The sequence below is a fragment of the Pholcus phalangioides genome, unplaced genomic scaffold (assembly GCF_987345545.1).
Source record: "Pholcus phalangioides strain wild (caught in Gottingen) unplaced genomic scaffold, Ppha-v1.0 ptg000029l_1, whole genome shotgun sequence".
In the NCBI taxonomy this organism is placed as follows: Eukaryota; Metazoa; Arthropoda; class Arachnida; order Araneae; family Pholcidae; genus Pholcus; species Pholcus phalangioides.
Genome location: NW_028301619.1, coordinates 4,297,643 through 4,317,229, shown reverse-complemented (window position 1 = coordinate 4,317,229; position 19,587 = coordinate 4,297,643). Strand labels below are relative to the sequence as shown.

The 19,587-nt window shown below is 36.4% G+C and overlaps 1 protein-coding gene across 1 annotated transcript in view; it reads left to right on the top strand.

Annotated features, from left to right (window-relative positions):
- LOC149067595 (adenylate cyclase type 3-like) overlaps positions 1 to 19,587 on the top strand; it is a 90,080-nt gene that overhangs the window by 55,869 nt on the left and 14,624 nt on the right. Inside the window, exons 9-15 of the mRNA XM_089252448.1 lie at positions 2,962 to 3,024; positions 3,983 to 4,068; positions 4,866 to 5,027; positions 10,525 to 10,612; positions 11,410 to 11,526; positions 16,416 to 16,630; positions 17,571 to 17,652. Of these exons, the coding sequence (XP_089108574.1) occupies positions 2,962 to 3,024; positions 3,983 to 4,068; positions 4,866 to 5,027; positions 10,525 to 10,612; positions 11,410 to 11,526; positions 16,416 to 16,630; positions 17,571 to 17,652 (813 nt within the window). The remainder of the gene's footprint in view (positions 1 to 2,961; positions 3,025 to 3,982; positions 4,069 to 4,865; positions 5,028 to 10,524; positions 10,613 to 11,409; positions 11,527 to 16,415; positions 16,631 to 17,570; positions 17,653 to 19,587) is intronic.

Sequence of the window (19,587 nt, the reverse complement as noted above, 5' to 3'; positions counted from 1 at the left end):
GAATGCTTCAAATAACGAAGGTCGGTTCGCAATGTCACCAAACAGCGTGCTAACCTCTTCTTCAACATCGCGAAGCTTTATAGCAACCCTATTATCTACGGAATAGGGGTTTCTTTCCCTCCTTTCATAATAATGTATCTTTCTACTATATACATGCAAAAGAAAATGAGAACACGTAGAGTGAGGATGAAAAGATAACTCTTAAAAAAAAAACTCTTATCTATACGATCTATTATAATTTTTCCTTTCCCCCTTGTTCCTATTTCTAACGTGTGGTTAGGTTAGGACATTGCGATCTTTATCAAACCTCACTTTTATCATCTTATCGGGAATGGACCAGACCCTAACATTCAAAAAGCTGGTGTTCCTCAAGTTTCAAGGGAATGGCTGCTAATTATCGACCAACACCCCTCTTCAAGTATCCACGATCTTTACTATGTTTCTTCTATACCAGCATTTCTCAACCTATGGTCCGCGTTCCAATGGTGGGCCGTGACGATGGCATGGGTGATTCGTAGACAGACGACACAATACAATTCTTAAGTGAATGAAAAAAAATTCTGTTGTTGTGTGGAATTGTGATATTAGTGATATTCACATGGGTTTAAATAAGAATTGCATTTTCATACTTAGGTTCACCATACCTTATCAAAGAAAATGCGGACAATTGTGATCCCAAATACGGGATATAACTAATTTTAGCTAAAAAATGCAATTTGCGATGGCTTTGCTAATTACTGCTGAAATGGGTGAAGGACGGGTAAATAAAGGGTTGCTACAAGCCGCAGTAAACGAAAATGTATTTGACGAAAAGAACATTCCAATAATCATGCTGTATTTCATTTGAAAAATATAAGAAGAACTGGGATCTTAATACGCAGGACGTCGCGAATTTTCATAAAAAAAACATTGCCATAAGTCGTCAAAGTTCCCAATTGTAATAAAAATCGCTTAAAAATGGAGGGGGAAAAACGTTGAGCCTGAAAAATATGTGAGTTTAATGTTTGTATTTATAGCCATAAGTATAATTACTTAGGCAAACACTGTTTATTCACAATTTTAGTGAACATTACAAATTCAAATAAGCATCGTTTGAAAAACGGGACAAAAATAATAAAAAAATTCGGAGCTACCACAAATACAGGAATGTAATCCGGTAATACGGGACACAATTGGACCGTCAAATTATTTCACTGGTCCTTGAGTTCAGAAAAGTTGAGAAACGCTGCTCTATACCGCATTATGTTTAGCTTGTCTCTTAGGCCGGTTGTCTACTGGAAGTTACTAAAAGCGAAAACAAGTCACGTGTATACGCATTACCACTGAATCCCAAAATATTACCCCATGGTTGCTAAACAATATAAGTTCCCGCAGTTCTCTAAATAGATCAGGACGAGTTAATTCATTCTTGTCAGGAAAGCGGCTAATAATAAAATTCTTGCGGAAATTCTAAGATACGTGCATTTACAGAACACTGATTACAACATAGTTCATTTCTTATCCATCATAAAAATCATAATTAAATAATGATAGTAAAACCAATTGTTTTAATTTCTTGAAAATACTCTGGCGCATGATGGCGATGTGAGTGGTGAAACAATGGGTAATATTTCTCGTAGGTTAATAGAAATATTGTAATGAGTGCATTCATTATACAAGGTGGTTACAATCGACCGCCCAATAATCACACGCGTGATTCCTTGTGAAAAACGAATGCAGAAAAGTGTTTTCGTTTTAGGATCTGACGAATATTAAAGGAGTTATAACTTTTGAAATTTTGTGACCTGCCACTTTTGCAACGGTCTGGTAGCACCAAACAACAAACAAAAGTAAATTTTTCCCCCCATGCAGCGGGTTGCCGCTAATTGAAAATGAACTTAAATATCCAATCCCGTTAGAAGCCAAGTTCAGTTATTTTCTTCACGATTGGCGCTTTTTTCTCACTGTTAAGTCTTTCCTCACTCTTAAGAATTTTCTTTCCTTCACTGTTAAGTCAAATGTTTTTGGGGAAAGGGTAAGGAAAAAAAAAACTGGTTTGCACAGCTTTAGCTTAATTACTCTTACGGTTATAGCATTTCTATCAGCTTAAAAACGTCAAGTTATACGTTTGGTGCACGTTCGGTGAATTTGGCAGAATTCGAAAGTAACATCATCTTCAATGGGTCATAACTCCATAAATATTGGTCAAATCAAAAAACTGAAAACAGTTTTCCTCAAGGATTCATGTGTAATTATTAGGCGGTTTATAGTATCCACCCTGCATGTGCTATAGGGTTACATTTGATCGGCATTTCTGTGCAAGAAATAACATTGATGTCACAAAGAAAAGAAAAATACTACAGTATTATGCTTAATTTCAAGAAGGGAACTAGTCCGTTATTCTGAAAAAACAAATGTTCCATATATTTCAGAAATGACGCTACTATCGTATTTTTCTAGCGATGAAAATATTCTGAAATCTTCAAAGTTGTTATTATACTTGGTCTACGATAAGCGCTAATCCTAGAAAGACACGAAAAAGTTTCCAGAATTCCTTCTCTACGTTTCGATTTGAACAAAAAACTTTACGACATGCTGAGAGGGATAAGCCTTCTTGTATCGAATTTTTAAGCCAAGTAAATAAATTACTTGGCAAACGCCTTGTCAAAAATAAATTCATACACTCTCCCCGACAGCTTGTTTAATTTCAGCCAAGTCACATTCTTTGAGTAATTTGGGTTAAATAAAGGCTAACAAAAAGCACTGAATGAAATTTATCTGTTGTGTCATTTTTCAAGTCTTAAATCTTGGAAACACTGTTGCTCTAAAAATTTGTGATGATTTCTAAAATGACAATGTTATTTTGGATTCGGAAACATTGAACAATGCATGCGAAATGAGTCAAAAAAATTTACTTGATTATTTTCTCATTAAAAAACTTTCAGATACAATAAACTATTAACATCATTTTAACAATTTTAGTACCCAGAGGGAACTTTGGATGCTAACCAAGTTGCGAAGAATGGCAGCGGAACACTTAAAGACGTAAGTAGGTCGGCCAATATTGCAATCTAAATCTTACTTTGGTGAAAAAAAGGAGTTCCAGAATGAAAATCAATTCAAGAAAAAAGTACAATGTCCAAAAGAGAATCCATGTTAATTTAAAATTATCATAAAAAATGTGTCACTGCATAAATCAGTTTAATTCGACTTCCCTCCTTCGGTGTACTTTTTTAAAAAAGCAATTTTGGATAAAACGCGCAGGGTTTGGATATGGTATAAAATTAAGAAAATAAATGTCATTTCACATGAATATTTTGGCAAAAAAAAATTATATTCATTTTTTTTATGTATGTAAAATTAGCATATTTTTAGTACTTCTGCTAGACATTGTACACTAAAAACTACTGCTTGTATCAACATGTTCTTCGCATCAAATGTTACGCAGATAATTGCTATAACATTTTTCTGTGCAATCAACTAAAAGTTTTAGAATATTATGAGATACTTTTCAGATATGACTATATACGTGAAAAAATTCACTTTTTTTTTTAAAAACATACTTGATATTCTCAATTCAAAATAATTTAAATCGGAAGATTTTGTATTGATTAATTTTTATTTCGTTGCACAGTCAAAACTGTTCAAAATACAGTGGGAAAGTTTCATAGAGATATTTTGGAAAATTCTTCAGATGTTAAGTTTTGCGTGAAGGGAAAAAGCAAAAATAAAACACAAATCTTCAGAAACGCATTCAGTGATTTTATTTTCGAACTAAGGTCATTATAGTCGTTTTACTTAATTGGCAATAACTTTAGCTTCTAGTTATTGTAGAGATGAAAATGAAACAGTTTTATATTCTAGAATAACTGCTCTTTCGAATGAACAAATAAGAACATTTTCGAAAATTTTGACGAAAATTATCATTTGAAAGAAAGCAGTCGCCTTAGAATGATGAAAAGTAATGAAGTGATAATAATTTATGGTTAAAATTTCATAATAGGACAATGATATCGATATTCAAGTTGATTTGAAGCACCGGGATTCAGCAAGATTACACCAAGAGTTCGTCAGCAAAGAGAACGAAAGGTAAACAAATTTATCTTGTCCGTAAATAAGCGAAAAATTTATCTAGAGAAAATTTTTAATAGTTCATTGCATGAACAGATGCTGAAACCTCAAACACATGTCAAATAAGTGAATTAATTGCCTCAGAATAATAGTCTTTTTTTTTATTTTATTCGTAAAAAGCAGTCTAGACCGTTCCATTAATTTCTCTATGACAAAATTTGACAGACAATTTTCGGAGGTAGAAATAGATCTGATGATAGATGATAAAGAAATTTACGACTGATAATAAATCATTTTTGTATGGACGCCGAGAAAGTCAGTTCGTGACACGTGCATAATTACCTCGTAATTATATATAAAATAATAATAATCTACCTAGTTGTCTTTTTAACTAGATGTCAGCACCATATACTTAACGGGTCCAACTTCCGTAAAAATGTCTGAAAACTTTGAATTATTATATTATTTTTTATTCACAACCATGGTGAGAACTTTTTTCATAAAAGTTTATTTGAACTGGTAGTTATTCATAAACTTTTAATAATCACAAAAAATTAACTGAAACGGTAGCGTATAGAGAAGAAATAACTGATTTAGATTTTAATTTTTTTTATAAAAGTCTTATAATAATCATTAATCTTTAATGACAGCCGAGAAAAATTAGTTTGCGATTTTAATTTTTTTTACGCTGGATTCCTCGTTCTTTTTAGATGTGGAAGCAGTAATTAATTTCGGTGGATGAAGTCACAGATTTTTTTGGATAACTTTACGCCCCGTGTGATTAATATGATATATATTATTTGTTTTCCCGGCAGAAAATTGGGCAAAAATGCACGGATGATGACACTGTGGTTTAAGGATCCTACTGTCGAGCATAAATATCGCAGCAGCACAGATATCACCACGAGTGTCTCTCTCGGTGGCTTACCATTGGCACTTCTCGCTGCTGGAATTGTGTACTTTTCAGTTTTCCATGCGTAAGTTAGTCTATAACTATTATAATACATGTTCAATCCATGGCCCGCGAGCTGAATGTAGCCCTCAGTCATTTGATATGGCCCGTGATCTCAAACTTAATTTTGTAAAAATGTCCCTCTCCCCCGGGTGACCCACAAGCCGCGTCGTATTAGTCACCTGGGGCACAGTTCTAAATCACTTAAGTGACCCCACGGCTGATTTTCAGATCACTTCAGTGACCTCCGGCACATTTTCATATCACTTAAATGACCCGCAGCACGGTCCCACATTACTCAAGTGTGCGCGGAACATTTACAGATCACTCAAGTGGCCAGGGGCACATTTTCAAGTCTCTTAAGTTATCCTCGGCATATTTGCTTGGATTAGCGGCCCATTTACCGATTACTTCAGTAACCTGCGGCACCGTTCCAGATCGCCTAATTAAGTGACTTGTGACTCGTCTTCAAATCAATGAAGTGGCCCGCACTCTCCTAAAGGTTGAACACGCCATCCTTTAGGAATTTGCCGCCGGTCACTTAAGAGATCTGGTTATGTGCTTATTTGGCGAATCATATTCGCCGAGCCGGGCTAAGTAACTCATTTGGTAATGCGCTACTAGGTTCAGTTTTACAAAATTAGGTTTGAGGTTGCGGGTCATGTTAGGTGACTCCGAGGGTTACGTTTGGTCCGCGGGCCATAGGTTGAGCATATGTGTGTGTGTGTGTGTGTGTGTAGTTTATACAGTCGAATCCCGTTATAACGAACGCCAAGAGACCGGAGGAATCACTTCGTTAAAACGAAATTTCGTTATAAAGGAATTCCAGTTCCCTAGCATTGTTCCTATGTAAACTTATTTGGGAGATTAGAAAAGTGTTCGTTAAAACGAGATTTTTGATATAACGGTATTCGTTAAAACGAGATTTTTGATATAACGGTATTCGTTAAAACGAGATTTTTGATATAACGGTATTCGTTAAAACGAGATTTTTGATATAACGGTATTCGTTAAAACGAGATCTTTGATATAACGGTATTCGTTAAAACGGGATTCGGCTGTATCACAGTTTCACAAATTTTTGCTCCATCGCCCCTTCTTCAAAACTTTTCTCCTTCATCGTCCGTCAACTCAAGCCAACCCATAGAATCCTATGCTAATCCTATATAGTTTCTACCCGTCCCCTGGACCCTTCCATGCCATCCCCCTTCCCGAGTTCCCTGCCTTGTACCATGACCACAAGGAATCGGGCTGTCGAACGAGATGGTGCCTCACACCATGTGCCCTTTGCGTTACATCGGTATACCTCTTGTACAATGAACTTTGGATTGGAAATCCACGAGGGTCTTCTCTGAACGTGAATCCGCTGATTTATCGATATTAGGTATATGCAGAAATTGGAATCATAATTAAAAGTAATCCCTCGACATTCCGTGACTTTCCAAGACATCCGGTTACCACACTTGCAGTACGCAGAATATAACGATATTGCTGAAACCAAATCAACACTCTATATATATATATATATATATATGTATTAGTATGTATATATTTAGTATGTGTGTGTGTGTGTGTGTGTGTGTGTGTGTGTATATATATATAATGTGTGTATTAGTATGTATATATTTAGTATGTGTGTATATATATATATATATATATATACATACTAAAAAGGAAATTATTTGAAGAAAAAATGAATACAAGAAGAATTTGATGGGAATGAAATAGAACCTATGCAGTGGGTCGTCATCAGGGGGAACCCCATACATGGTTGGAACAAGGGTTGGCATTTTTAATGCCACAATGAGGCATAGCCACCCTTCAGAAACACCTGCTCTTTTCGAACCATGCATGGGGTTTCTTCCCCCTGATGACGACCTACTGCATAGGTTCTATTTCACTCCCATAAAATTCCATCTTGTGTATTAATTTTTTTTCTTTAAATAATTTCCTTTTTGGTATATTTTTTGAATGAACAAGTGAGCAGCACTAGCACTTTTGCCATTCGAAAAGCTATTTTTGCTACTTCTTCATTCTATATCTTCATATCTGTTGATTTTGTTCCTACTATGTATATATAAATAGATGCTCTACTTTTGAATTCAATGGTACTACAGCAGAACGTCGGGGGATCGAGCATCTCTTTAGGCTTTAGAGGCCAAGGGATGCTCTCAGAAACGTTCTGTGTTATGCCAATGTCAGGGTGTGCCCCCCCCCCCCCACCCTGATAAGAGCACTAGACATTTGGCTACGATTTTTTTCATTTTTGTATTCTTTTTTGAATTCTTATTTTTTCATACTGAAGTTTTGAAATTTTCAATTTCTATTTCACATAATTAATTTATTTTTAGTTTTTCATACATAAACAATATATATATATATATATATTATACGCACTTGCATTATACACTTACAGGGTGTCTTATAAGTGCTAATGCGGCCTTTATCTCATCTACCGTCCGTCGTAGTGGTATAGTTTAAGTTGAAAAAAATGTTCAAATGAAGAGCAGTGAGGTAGTGAAAATACAGATTGTAACAAAATAAAAAATATAAATATTTATATCCCCCCTCATCCTATAACTTCCAAATGGAAGGTTATTGCCCTGTCTCTCCTGAGGCCAACGAAAAAAAAATTTCAAGTTTTTCAGTGCAATATTCCCTGAGATATTTGAATTCAAAAAATCCAAGAAAAGTTGGGAAAGGACAGCATAAATGAGGGAAAGGAGCGTTGTCCGTTAGTTTTTGCTGTTCTTTCATAACTTCTCTCCGATTTTTGAATTAAAATATTTTAGCGAATATTGCACTTAGAAACATGGAATTTTTTCTGTTTGCCTCAGGAGACACCGGGCAACAACTTTTTAATTGAAATTAGAGGGCACGGGGACCGTATAAAAATTTAGATATTTCATTTTGTGACACACTGTATTTTCACTCTCCAAACTGGTACAGGTAATTTTTGAACACCTTTTGAGAATTTTTTAAATTGGAATTATACCTCTACTACGGATGGTTGATGAGATAAAGGCTACATCAGCGTTTACGAGACACCCTCTACTTACATTATATAGACAGGGTATAATATAAACTGAAGAGCCAAAAAAACTGGTACAGGCATGCGTATGCAAATAAAGAGATATGGAACCAATCAGAGTACGGCGCTGCGGTCGCAACGCTTATATAACACAACAAGTGTCTGGCATAGTTGTTAGATCGGTTACTGCTGCTACAATGGCAGGTTATCGAGATTTAAGTGAGTTTGAACGTGGTGTTATAGTCGGCGCACGAGAGATGGGACATAGCATCTCCGAGGTAGCGATGAAATTTGGATCTTCACGTACGACCATTTCACGAGTGTACCGTGAATATCGGGAATCCGGTAAAAAATTAAATCTACGACATCGCTGCGGCCGGAAAAAGATCATGCAAGAACGGGACGACTGACGAGAATCATCAAACATGACAGACGTGCAACCCTTCCGCAAATTGCTGCAGATTTCAATGCTGGGCCATCAACAAGTGTCAGCGTGCGAACAATTCAACGAAACATCATCGATATGGGCTTTCGGAGCCGAAGGCCCACTCTTGTACCCTTGATGACTGCACGACACAAAGCTTTACGCCTCGCCTGAGCCCGTCAACACCGACATTGGACTGTTGAGGACTGGAAACACGTTGCCTGGTCTGACGAGTCTCGGTTTCAATTGCTTTGAGCTGATGGACGTGTACGGGTATGGAGACAACCTCATGAATCCATGGACCCTACGTGTCAACAGGGGACTGTTCAAGCTGGTGGAGGCTCTGCGATGGTATGGGGCGTGTGCAGTTGGCGTGATATGGGACCCCTGATACGTCTAGATACGACTCTGACAGGTGACAGGTACGTAAGCATCCTGTTCTGATCACCTGCACCCATTCATGTCCATTGTGCATTCTGACGGACTTGGACAATTTCAGCAGGACAACGCGACACCTCACACGTCCAGAATTGCTACAAAGTGGCTCCAGGAACACTCTTCTGACTTTAGACATTTCCGCTGGCCACCTAAATCCCCAGACATGAACATTATTGAACATATCTGGGATGCCTTGCAACGTGCTGTTCAGAAGAGATCTCCACCCCCTCTTACTCCTACGGATTTATGGACAGCCCTGCAGGATTCATGTTGTCAATTACCTCCAGCACTACTTCAGACATTAGTCGAGCCCATGTCACGTCGTGTTGCGGCACTTCTGCGGGCTCGCGGGGGCCCTACACGATATTAGGCAGGTGTACTAGCTTTTTGGCTCTTCAGTGTATATACCCTATATGTATATTATACGCACACACAAAAGAAAATTATTTTCATTAAAAAACACAAGATGGAATTTATGAAAGAGTAAAATAGGCCCTATATATGCTGTGGGTCGCCATAGGGGGTGGGGGGGGGGAATGCATGGATGCATGGTTCGAAAAAGTAGGTGCTTCTGAATGGGCTGGTCATACAGAGCAATAAGTCGCCACCTGCACCGTATGGACACGGCTGTACAAAGGTGCTAACAGCCATGGTTGCTACAAGGAACTCATCGGCGGAATGAAGGCTGTGGAAGGCCAAGGTGTACGAATGTGAGGCAACATCGGATGATTGTGCGACAGGCCCTAACTTCCCAAACTACATCATTGTCCACTATTTAATGCACCCGTGGTACCTTCTACTATCTCACGACGCTTGACTAAGGCGAGGTTACGCTCACAGTGGATTTTAAGACGACTACCTTTAACCCCGCAACATCGACAGAGTAGTCTAGAATGGTGTCGTTGAAAATCATCATGGCTGCCAGCAGAGTGCCATCATATAGTGTTCAGCGATGAATCCCGCTCTAATTTTGGAACAGATGATCATCGGACCCGTATATGGAGGTGCCGGGGCCAGCTGTCTCAATCAGCCTTTTTTTACAGAGGCATACAGCCATTACCCCTAGTGTGAAGGTGTGGGTGTATTTCTTACGACAACAGGCCCCCTCTAGTCATCCTGCGTACAACTTTAACAGTTCAACGAGATATTTTGATGACATCCTGCGGCCGATCGCATTGCCCTTCATGGAACGTCATCCTTGGACATTTTTCCAACAAGATAATGCAAGGTTAAATACGGGTCGCATATCTCTGGACTGCCTCCGTCTGAAATTGCCAACCCTTGTTTCCAATGCCTGTCTTCTCAAAAACATGTTGGATGAAAAAATTGGAATAAAAAAGTGAGTAATAAAGGATGGTGTTTTTAGTACAATTGGGTAAATAGCTACCCTTCAGAAACGCCTGCTTTTCGAGCCATGCGTGGAGTTCCTCCAATGACGACCCTGCATAGGTTCTATTTCACTCGTACACAAAATCTATAATCTTGCATTTTTTCTCCAAATAATTTTCTTTTGTGTATATATTTTTTTGAATGAACAAGCAGCATTAGCGCTTTTGTTATTTGAAAAGCTATTTTAGCTATTTCTAGTACCATATATAGTATATAATTTTTGCTTTCCTTTTCTTATAGGCCATATTACATGTATATCCTGATAATAACGAGTTTGCTCATATCTGGAACAATATTTGCAACAGGATGTGGTGCTTTTTTGCCAGATGTAAGTTAAACAATGGCTATTTCTATCATCGGTGAAATTTAATTAATGTAAATCACAAGCGGTTAGCAAGGGAAATAAAAGAACCAATCCCAAAATTCCCAAAAAAAAAATAAAAATACAAAATAGGCAGAAAAAGTGCCTATGTGTCTGTGGAAAAGGCCAACATTTTCGATGTTTATTGTAATTTCAAAGTTTTTCAAATTTTTATTAAAGATGATGTTTTAATTCATAAGTTTAATCAGTTATTTTCTGTTAAATAATCATATTCATTTAAATAAAAACATTTATAAACTATGATCTGTGCGCATTTTAAATACCTTATATAAGGGGTTTTCACCAACTTTTCACGCACCCGGTATGAAAATGACTTTCATTTTAAAACCAATATTAACTCGACCTTGTGAGTATTAGTTACTGTACATTTAATGTCATAAAGAAATAGACATAAAACACGAAATGAACGGGAGAAAGCTGCGGAAAAAACAGGAAGACCATCAATATAGAAAGTCTACCCTCTTTTCTTATTTATTACCCCAAAAAAAGAGTTTCCTACAATAATCGTGGCTCGTCTAATTCAACGGCGTTCGTTCGTGAGATAGAAATCCTCGAAGAAATACCATATTGTCTCGGTTGCCCGAACGCTTTCGAATAAAAAAAAATGAGGCAATAAATATTTGTCACACAATATATTGTTTTTAGCACAAATCATTTTATTGAAAAAAATTGATGATCAAATTTTCTTTGCTTAATGACTTGGAATTCAAACTGTGATATATTAATCAATTTTTTTTTTACAGACGGCCCCAGCTATATTCGTGACTATATCTCGATTTGTCCAGGAGAAGCTATGGTTGAGACATTTGGCAGTGGTGGTGATGGTCATCTGTTGGCTGCTATTTCTATTCGCCGCTGCAGTAATTTACTCATTTTCAATTACATTAAAATTTATAGCTTAGTATCCGTAGAATGCTATGTACTATCCTCTGCGCGGTATGACAAATATGCACCTTACGAAGTATAAGATGACTGGATACAAAGCGAAGATAATTTCGGAAAGAAAAGTCACATTTCTTTGTGGGGAATCGAACCACCACCTCGTCCGGGAGAGTACTCTACCATTAAGCTACAGAAGACAGGCTTTTTTTTAACCGTAGAACAATATGTTCCTTAGGTTGAACGGGACTGTGCAATAGAAAGCTTCCTAAATCAGATCGTTACGAGCTGTTGCTGAGTTAGGAGGCTGTCTATTGCGCAGTTCCGTACAGCGCAAGGAACATATTGTTCCACGATTAGAAAATGCGTGTCCTTTGTAGCTTAGTGGTAGACCACTCTCCCGGACAGAGAAAAGTCGGTGGTTCGATTCTCCACAGAGAAATGTGACTTTTCTTTCCAAAATTACCTTCGCTTTGTGTCCCGTCATCTATACTTCGTGCCGGACTCGTGATGCGAGGATCCGGGTTCGAACCCCACAGTGGTGGTCGGCTGAAGTTGGTTTTCTGTGGTTCCCAACTTCAAGGCGCAAATGCGAGCCGATCTCCCCGTTAAAAAGTCTCGCCACAGAGAGCAACAGTCCTACAACGGTAAATCATTCAACCATAACACTTCACTCATAGTAAGAAAAACTGGGGGCAGATGACAGCACTACACATAACAAGCATTACACATAAACAAACTTTACGTCAGGTTGCACTACACGTACACGCACATTCCCGCATGTACCGATTCGTTGGGGGTTCGTTGGGGGGTTCTGCGGGGGGGGGGGTGCATATGTGGTGTAGCAGTAGTAGGTAGGGCCTCCAAAAAATGGCTCGGGGATCCATGATGTTCTTAAGTCAGCCACCTCGTTGGGCAATTTGCCTGTTGTGGTGTCGTATTTGTATTTGTACAATTAGTGGAGAGGTTCACCGTTTCGTTTAATATGCATCTTGATTCCCAGCATCGAATTGGGATGAGTAAAAAACCATCAGTACGGTGGAAGAGATTCTTTTTCTTTTACTCGAATATACGAAGGAGCGAAAATTCTAGAAGTGCTTTATAAAAACTTCACTTTTAGTGACTTCTGGTTGGAAGAAACTAAAATTTCTTTAGTCAAAGCATTTCGCACTTATGTTAAAAATCAGTATTGAACATGCCGTGGAAGGAACTTGCAGGTGACTATTTTTTGGTATCTTCTAATCATCTAGTGTCTCTTTGAAACAATTTTAGAATATACAGGGTGATCCTGACAGTCTAAACCTGTTTTTAAAAAATATTTAAATAAAGCTGATAAAAAAAATAGGGACAAACGGCTTAAAGCATTTGAAAGAAAATGTTTCAAGGTTTTTTTTTACTTACTACAAAATTGGGGATGCAGCGGATGTCAAGCCTATATAGCATTTCTTGCCATGTTCTTTGTTATAAATGTTATAAAGAATGAAAGTAATGATGAAAGTAAAATGGATGTGTAGGTAGGGTAATAAACTTTACTTAACAAACTAAGGATTACATCGGAGAAGAAACAGCGCTTACAAAAACACACGGCATGAACGCCAGGACGATTAATTCGAAGTACTGTCGAACTCATTAGCAGAGTTGCTAGATCTCGGGCGCCACCTATATTCGTTGTTAAGGTCAGCTTTGATAGTTGCGGATGGAAGTAAGAAAAAATTAGAAACCTTATTTTGTTAAGGTTGCATGATGTTCTGTTATTGTCACATGCTAGCATGTTAATTGTTAAGGGCGGCTCCATATATTGTTACATGCTGTTCTGTCATTCATTGCATGCTGTTCTGTCATTCATTACATGCTGTTCTGTCATTCATTGCATGCTGTTCTGTCATTCATTGCATGCTGTTCTGTCATTCATTGCATGCTGTTCTGTCGTTTGTTGCATTCTGATGTCTACTGTCTCAAGATGTTGTGTCAATTGTGGCAGGCTATTTAGTTAAGGATTTCAAGCTATTTGCTGATTTCATCTCGTTTTGTTTTCTACCATATTTTCGTTTTTTCATTTTAAACAGGGGATGGAGGCCTTGTTGCATAATAATAAAAATAATAATATAATAAGCAGAAGAAGCATTCTCTTTCAAATTCTTTAAGCCGTTTGTCTCTAATAGCTTTCTTGAATATTTCTTTCAAAACAGGTCTGGATTTCTGCACTACCCTGTATAACTGATTAATTCAGTTATATGAACTTGACTAAAATCAAATAATATCTTATCAAAACAACCACCAGTGTTCATTAAAACCCACAATGGCTCATGAATTTTTAGGCGCATGTCCTTAAGATTATAAATTAGTCACAAGAATTTCATAGTGTTCTTTCCTTTATAGTTCTCATTACAGTTTTGAAAAGTAGTATTCTAATTTCTTTATACACTTCGGGCAGTCTAATTAGTTTTTATTTTATTTTATTTTAAAAAAAAAACCCTAGAAAAAGCAACTCATCGAATTCTAAAATTTAAGACATTTACCGAAGCTCAATCTAGATCCAATTGCATAATAGGTAGTTGTAATTACGTTCGAGTTCAACGAAGCTGATATAAATTGGTTTTTCCTGGTTTTCTAATTCGTTGCATGAATCTGACCACGCGTTCGTTTCAGAAACTTCTTTGAAAAGTCTTTCAAATTACGTACCACCATTTATTTTTGTTAAAGAGGGGAAAAAACAGGAGTTGAAGGTTAAATAGAACAACTGTGTCTCAAAACTGCAAATTAGGATTCTACAACTCAGTAATACAGTGTAACTTCGATATTACGATACTCTGAAGAAAAAATTTCGTCGTAGAGGGATTATCGTTACAGTAAAACCTCCCCCTTACGGACACTTCCCGTTAAGGGACACCTGTCGTTAACGGACACTTTTCTGATCCCCGGTCCCATGGAATAGGTCTTTAATGTATTTCACTCCCCGTTAGCGGACACTCGATAGCAAATAGTGAAATTTGGCGAACTCTAATTTATTAATTTTGGTAAACCAAGAATTTATCATATTTAACTAAGATTACCTTTAATTCCCAGCTCGTATACAAATACAAATACAACGCCACAACAGGCAAAATGCCCATAAATCGTATTGATAAATATGATAAATCTTCAATTAGTTACTTAATTAACTGAACATAACTATGGTCCAGGATGGTCAATTCGAATGGTAATGTTGGTTTTATTTATTGATATGTATGAAGAAAGCCAACCTTATAAGACTAATAATGGTGTGTGTGTGTGTGCGTGCGTGCTCTTTATCTTCTCTTCACACTAATTTTAATTTAATTTAATTTTTATTGCAAAATATATGAGCTGTGCACGTATCATGTGCGGGTAAAAATAATTAATTGGTTTAATCAAGAGAAGAGAGGCTGTAAATTTTTCCAACATGTAAATTTTGGTCCAAAATGGCTGTAAATTTATCTTTATTTAGGAGAATTATGCATAATCACCGGTAAAAATGATAAATGTAGTGAAATTTAATCAAACTTTCTTTATCGAGGCGATTAGTAACTATGCATAACTACCGGTGTATCACTTTCAACGTAACATATACCATTTTATATTAGTAATGTATAGGAACCGATTTCGACAGAAGCCAAACGTGTAGCGCAGTTTGGCCTAATTGGTCCTTGCTCCAATAAACCTAAAATCCAAAAAAAAAAGAAATCCAAATGTCGTATAAACGAAGTTTCACTGTATATCGTACTTCCCTATTAGCGGTCAGTCCCCGTTAGTGGACAAAATGTTTGGTCCCATGGGTGTCCGTTATCGACAGGTTCTACTGCATATCGAGAGGCAACATTATCATCACGTGTCTTTTTTTTTTTTACTATTTATTGGTATTTTTGTCATCTTTATCTAAATCGGCATCGTTATTACCATCAAAAAATGTGCTTTCATGCATTTATTCACTGTAAAAAATTACAATTGATTACTTAACACAATAAAATTCAGTTGCATGCATTGCCCCTGTAAAGTTGTTTACGGCATTGCACTGTTGTATCTTACACAGAAAGTAGCAATAGCAATAGCATTTATCAACTCTGGAGAAAAATTCAAAAAATTTACGAAAGGAAAACTTCCAGAATTATTGAAAATACAGAATTTACAGAAGAAAAAATTCCATAATTGATACAAATTTGGGATTTATGAAGGGCTAAAAATTCCAGTTTGTTATAAATTTGGGATTTATGAAAGAAAAAATCAATAATTGATGACGGTACAGAATTGATACAAGAAATTATTTCGTAATCGATGAAAGCCTCCAATACTTTAGTGATTGCGGAGCTCGGTGCTACCGCACCTGTCACGCACCCCTAAGTTTCTAAATTGCTTTGTTAGTACCACTTTAAAATGCTCTTATACGCATTGATTCGCAATGAACCACTGTTATTGATTAGTTGCCAAATATAACTCAGTTGGCTGTTTCCCCACCCCCTGTAAAGTGGTTTACCGCGTAACACTAATGTGTTCTACAGAGAAACACTTTAGGAGGATAGATGGTGCAAAATACTAAAACACTCTCGAGAGAACAAAAACTGTTAAGGAATTTAAAAACATATTGAAGTTGATTTTGAGCGAAATATAAAAAAGTATTGTTGTAGCAGTTTTGCAATATCCTAAAAAATATCGTTATATAGAGGGATTTATTGTATTAAAGGATATCGCTGTATCGAGAGGACTTTAACATTCGACTATAGGCAATTTCAAAAAATATTTGAATAAATATCATTATAGAGGGATTTATCGTTATATCGAGTATCGCTGTAGCGAGATTTAACTGTATGTGAATTTTTATGCTGCGTTAATTTTTACATTGGTGTATCATTTGCAGATCGCATGTAGCGCTGATACCACGCGCTGCGTATTGCCGCAATACTTGCTGTTCTTGTGTGAAACTGGCCTGATTGGTTTGACCATGTTGACTCATGTGATTCACGTTCTTAAGACTACCATCACTTTGCTCATAGTCATTCTTCAATGTGTATATAATGCATCTCTTCTTGAAGGAACTTACAATGGCCTTGAAGTGTTACATGATTGGACAAGGTAATTTATTTTTCACACGGTTTTTCGAATTTCTCGGTTCTAATTTAATAAAATATTATTAATCTTGTAAGTTTTCTGTAAAATTCAACGAAAAATAAAGTTGTTTCTATATACGTCCTCATATTATCACCATGTTTATTCAAACAAAAATCGAAACACTCTTAATAAGTTGAATCCAACTTGAATTCTATTCAATCTAAAGACTTAATTTTCTCCAAGTTGTTATATATAATACATATATGAGTATGCAGATACCGGGTGTTTCATTAGAAGTGTCCGGAAGTGATAAAAATTCTATGATTAATTTTAAAATTAAAGTATGAAAAAAAGGGAGCATGATAAGAGCGAAGTTTCGTAAGATAACAATAAAAAATATATAAAAATTAAAATTTTTCTACGTCCCCAATCAGAAAAATGTCAATCAGTGAAATTTTTCGAAAAGAAGCGAAAAGTTGCAAAAATCAAAAAATTTGATTACCGAAATCTCATAAAAAATTTCATCCAAATTACGGAGGTAAATTTCATTTTGTATAATAAATAGGCGGAAGTCCTAATAAAATTGACATTTTCTGATAGAAAACTACAAAAATTTTGCTTTTTATATTTCCTCTAATTATCGATTTCTTGCGAGAATAAAACTATTACACACAGCTCAGTTTCTCTTCTTTTCGCTGATATTTTTCTTTAATGTTAAAATTAACCATAGAACTGTTATTCGTTCCGGACACTCTTTTCCCAGTACACTATACAATACTGAAAGAGTATGGAATTTTTTTTAGATAAAAATGCATTCGTTTTCAATAAAAACCCTTCCCTTTCAAATTTAGTGTTTGATATTCAATACTTACTGATACAATGCCATTACTTCTTGTTTACTGTAAATCTATTTTCTTGAATGACAGTATTCTTGCGTGTTCACCTGTTTAATTATATATCGTAGCGAAATACCTATTGGATATAAAATTACCACGAGTGTGACATTAGTGGGAATACTTCTGGCTGTAATAATCATCAATAGACAGGTAAATTATTCTATATTTTTTGTTTTACGTCTACCGCAACATGTTTTTATTGAAAAAAAAACACATTTTTTTTTCAATAATATAATGAGATTATCAATCTTGAATTTTCACAACAATCTTTTTCATATGTATTGAGAGAGGGATGGATTCTTTACTCTAGAATCTATTTCGGTTTTCGTTTTTTCATATAGAAAAATACACCATGTACTGGAATACTTGTCGGTATACGAAAGAACCCCGAATTGTTGAATACGCCTCCATTAGAACTTCACTTCCAATATTTTAATCCAACCTTCACACTTTTCTAATATACACTTAACCATTCCCAAAAATTGAAACCCATCTTTGCATCCACAGACTCTGTTTCAAATTTAGTTTCTTTCCTCGAACAATAATCGATTGGAACAACCTCCTATCAAACATTATTGATTGTACAACAGCTGCCGATTTTATTTGTAACATCAACCATCATCCCTGTCAAATTTCACCCCCGCATTCTCTTGTACGGGCCTCGGCTAAGCGTTGTTGTATAAATAAATGAATAGTAAAATCTGGGAAAATGCAAAAAACAAAGGCCATAACAGGCAAAAAAATCCATCAAGTCGAATGAATAGAGATTGGAAGCATTTCGAAACGTAAATGATCAAATACAGTATATTTCACTATTTTTTAAATCGAATTGTTCCCAGGGAATGCGCTAATGAACCGTTTTCGCCAGTTGCACAGATTTACAGGAAGAGTGTTGCTGAGCGTATGTCCTACGGAATTGGAAACTTGCTAACGTGTCAACGTGTCCCCTAATTTTAAAAAGAGTAGTAGAGAGAACCGTCTCACATTATCATCCAATAGGTTTGATGAACTTTCTCTCGAAAATACTGGCAATTGTTATTAAACGGCAACAGATGGAAGCGGATGAAACACATTAGTGTTTCGTTAGCAAACCAGCATGGTTTTAAAGGAAGGACAAGTCTTGTCTAACCAAACTCCTTTGCTTTTACGATCATGTGACTAAGGTTTTAGGGCAGTGACTCTCAACTTTTATAACCCGTGGCTCCCTTGCCCAATTCATGGCTCATCTGCTGCTTCCCTAGAATTGTTTTGGTAGATATTTTCACACTTATGAAAGAACCACTTCAAAGCACAAATGGGCACATAAATAAATATCTTTAGCTTGCCGAGCAGCCCCTAACAAAAGTTGGTGACGCCCCTAGTAGCCGCTATGAACACTTTGAGAAACACTGCTTTAGGGAAAGAAAAAAACGTGAACGTAGTAAATCTGGATTTTCAAAAACCATTCGATAGTGTCCGACACTGTAAATTCCTGAAGCGTGAATGGGATCGGGATTGCAGGCAGTTTGTTGAATGAGATAGATTCGTGGTTTAAGGATAAGTCAAAGTTGGTCATGGTGAACGAGGAATTTTCATATTGGACGGATGTCACGAATAAAACCCCTCAAAAATTACCCTAGGTCCCATATTTTCGATCAAGGTATCGATGGGATTATTAGCAAATTCATAAATGATGGTAAACTAATAGTTGCAGTCAAGAATCCTAGTAATGGGAAGTAGATTATACCAACGTGAATGAAATTTTGTCATGGACAAATGAATAGAGCATGACTTTCAGCATTGACAAGTGCGTGGTTGCACACAATGGTTCGAATAACTCCCTTTTCAATTACGAGTCGAATGATAAAATTATTCCAGATGCAAATAGCCTTCCCTATTCAAGAATTCTCAGCGGTGAGCAGCTTAGATTTTCTGACCATTTTTCTGCGGTACGGTGGTTAAAAAAGCAAGTTAGAATGCTCAATTTCATTCTTTGCGTTCTCTTGAGGTGATCCTTCCGATATTTCATGGCTTATTTCGTTCTGAATTAGAGCATGCTGTGCGGTTCTGGAGACCATTTGTTCAGAAGGATATAGACTTGGTCGA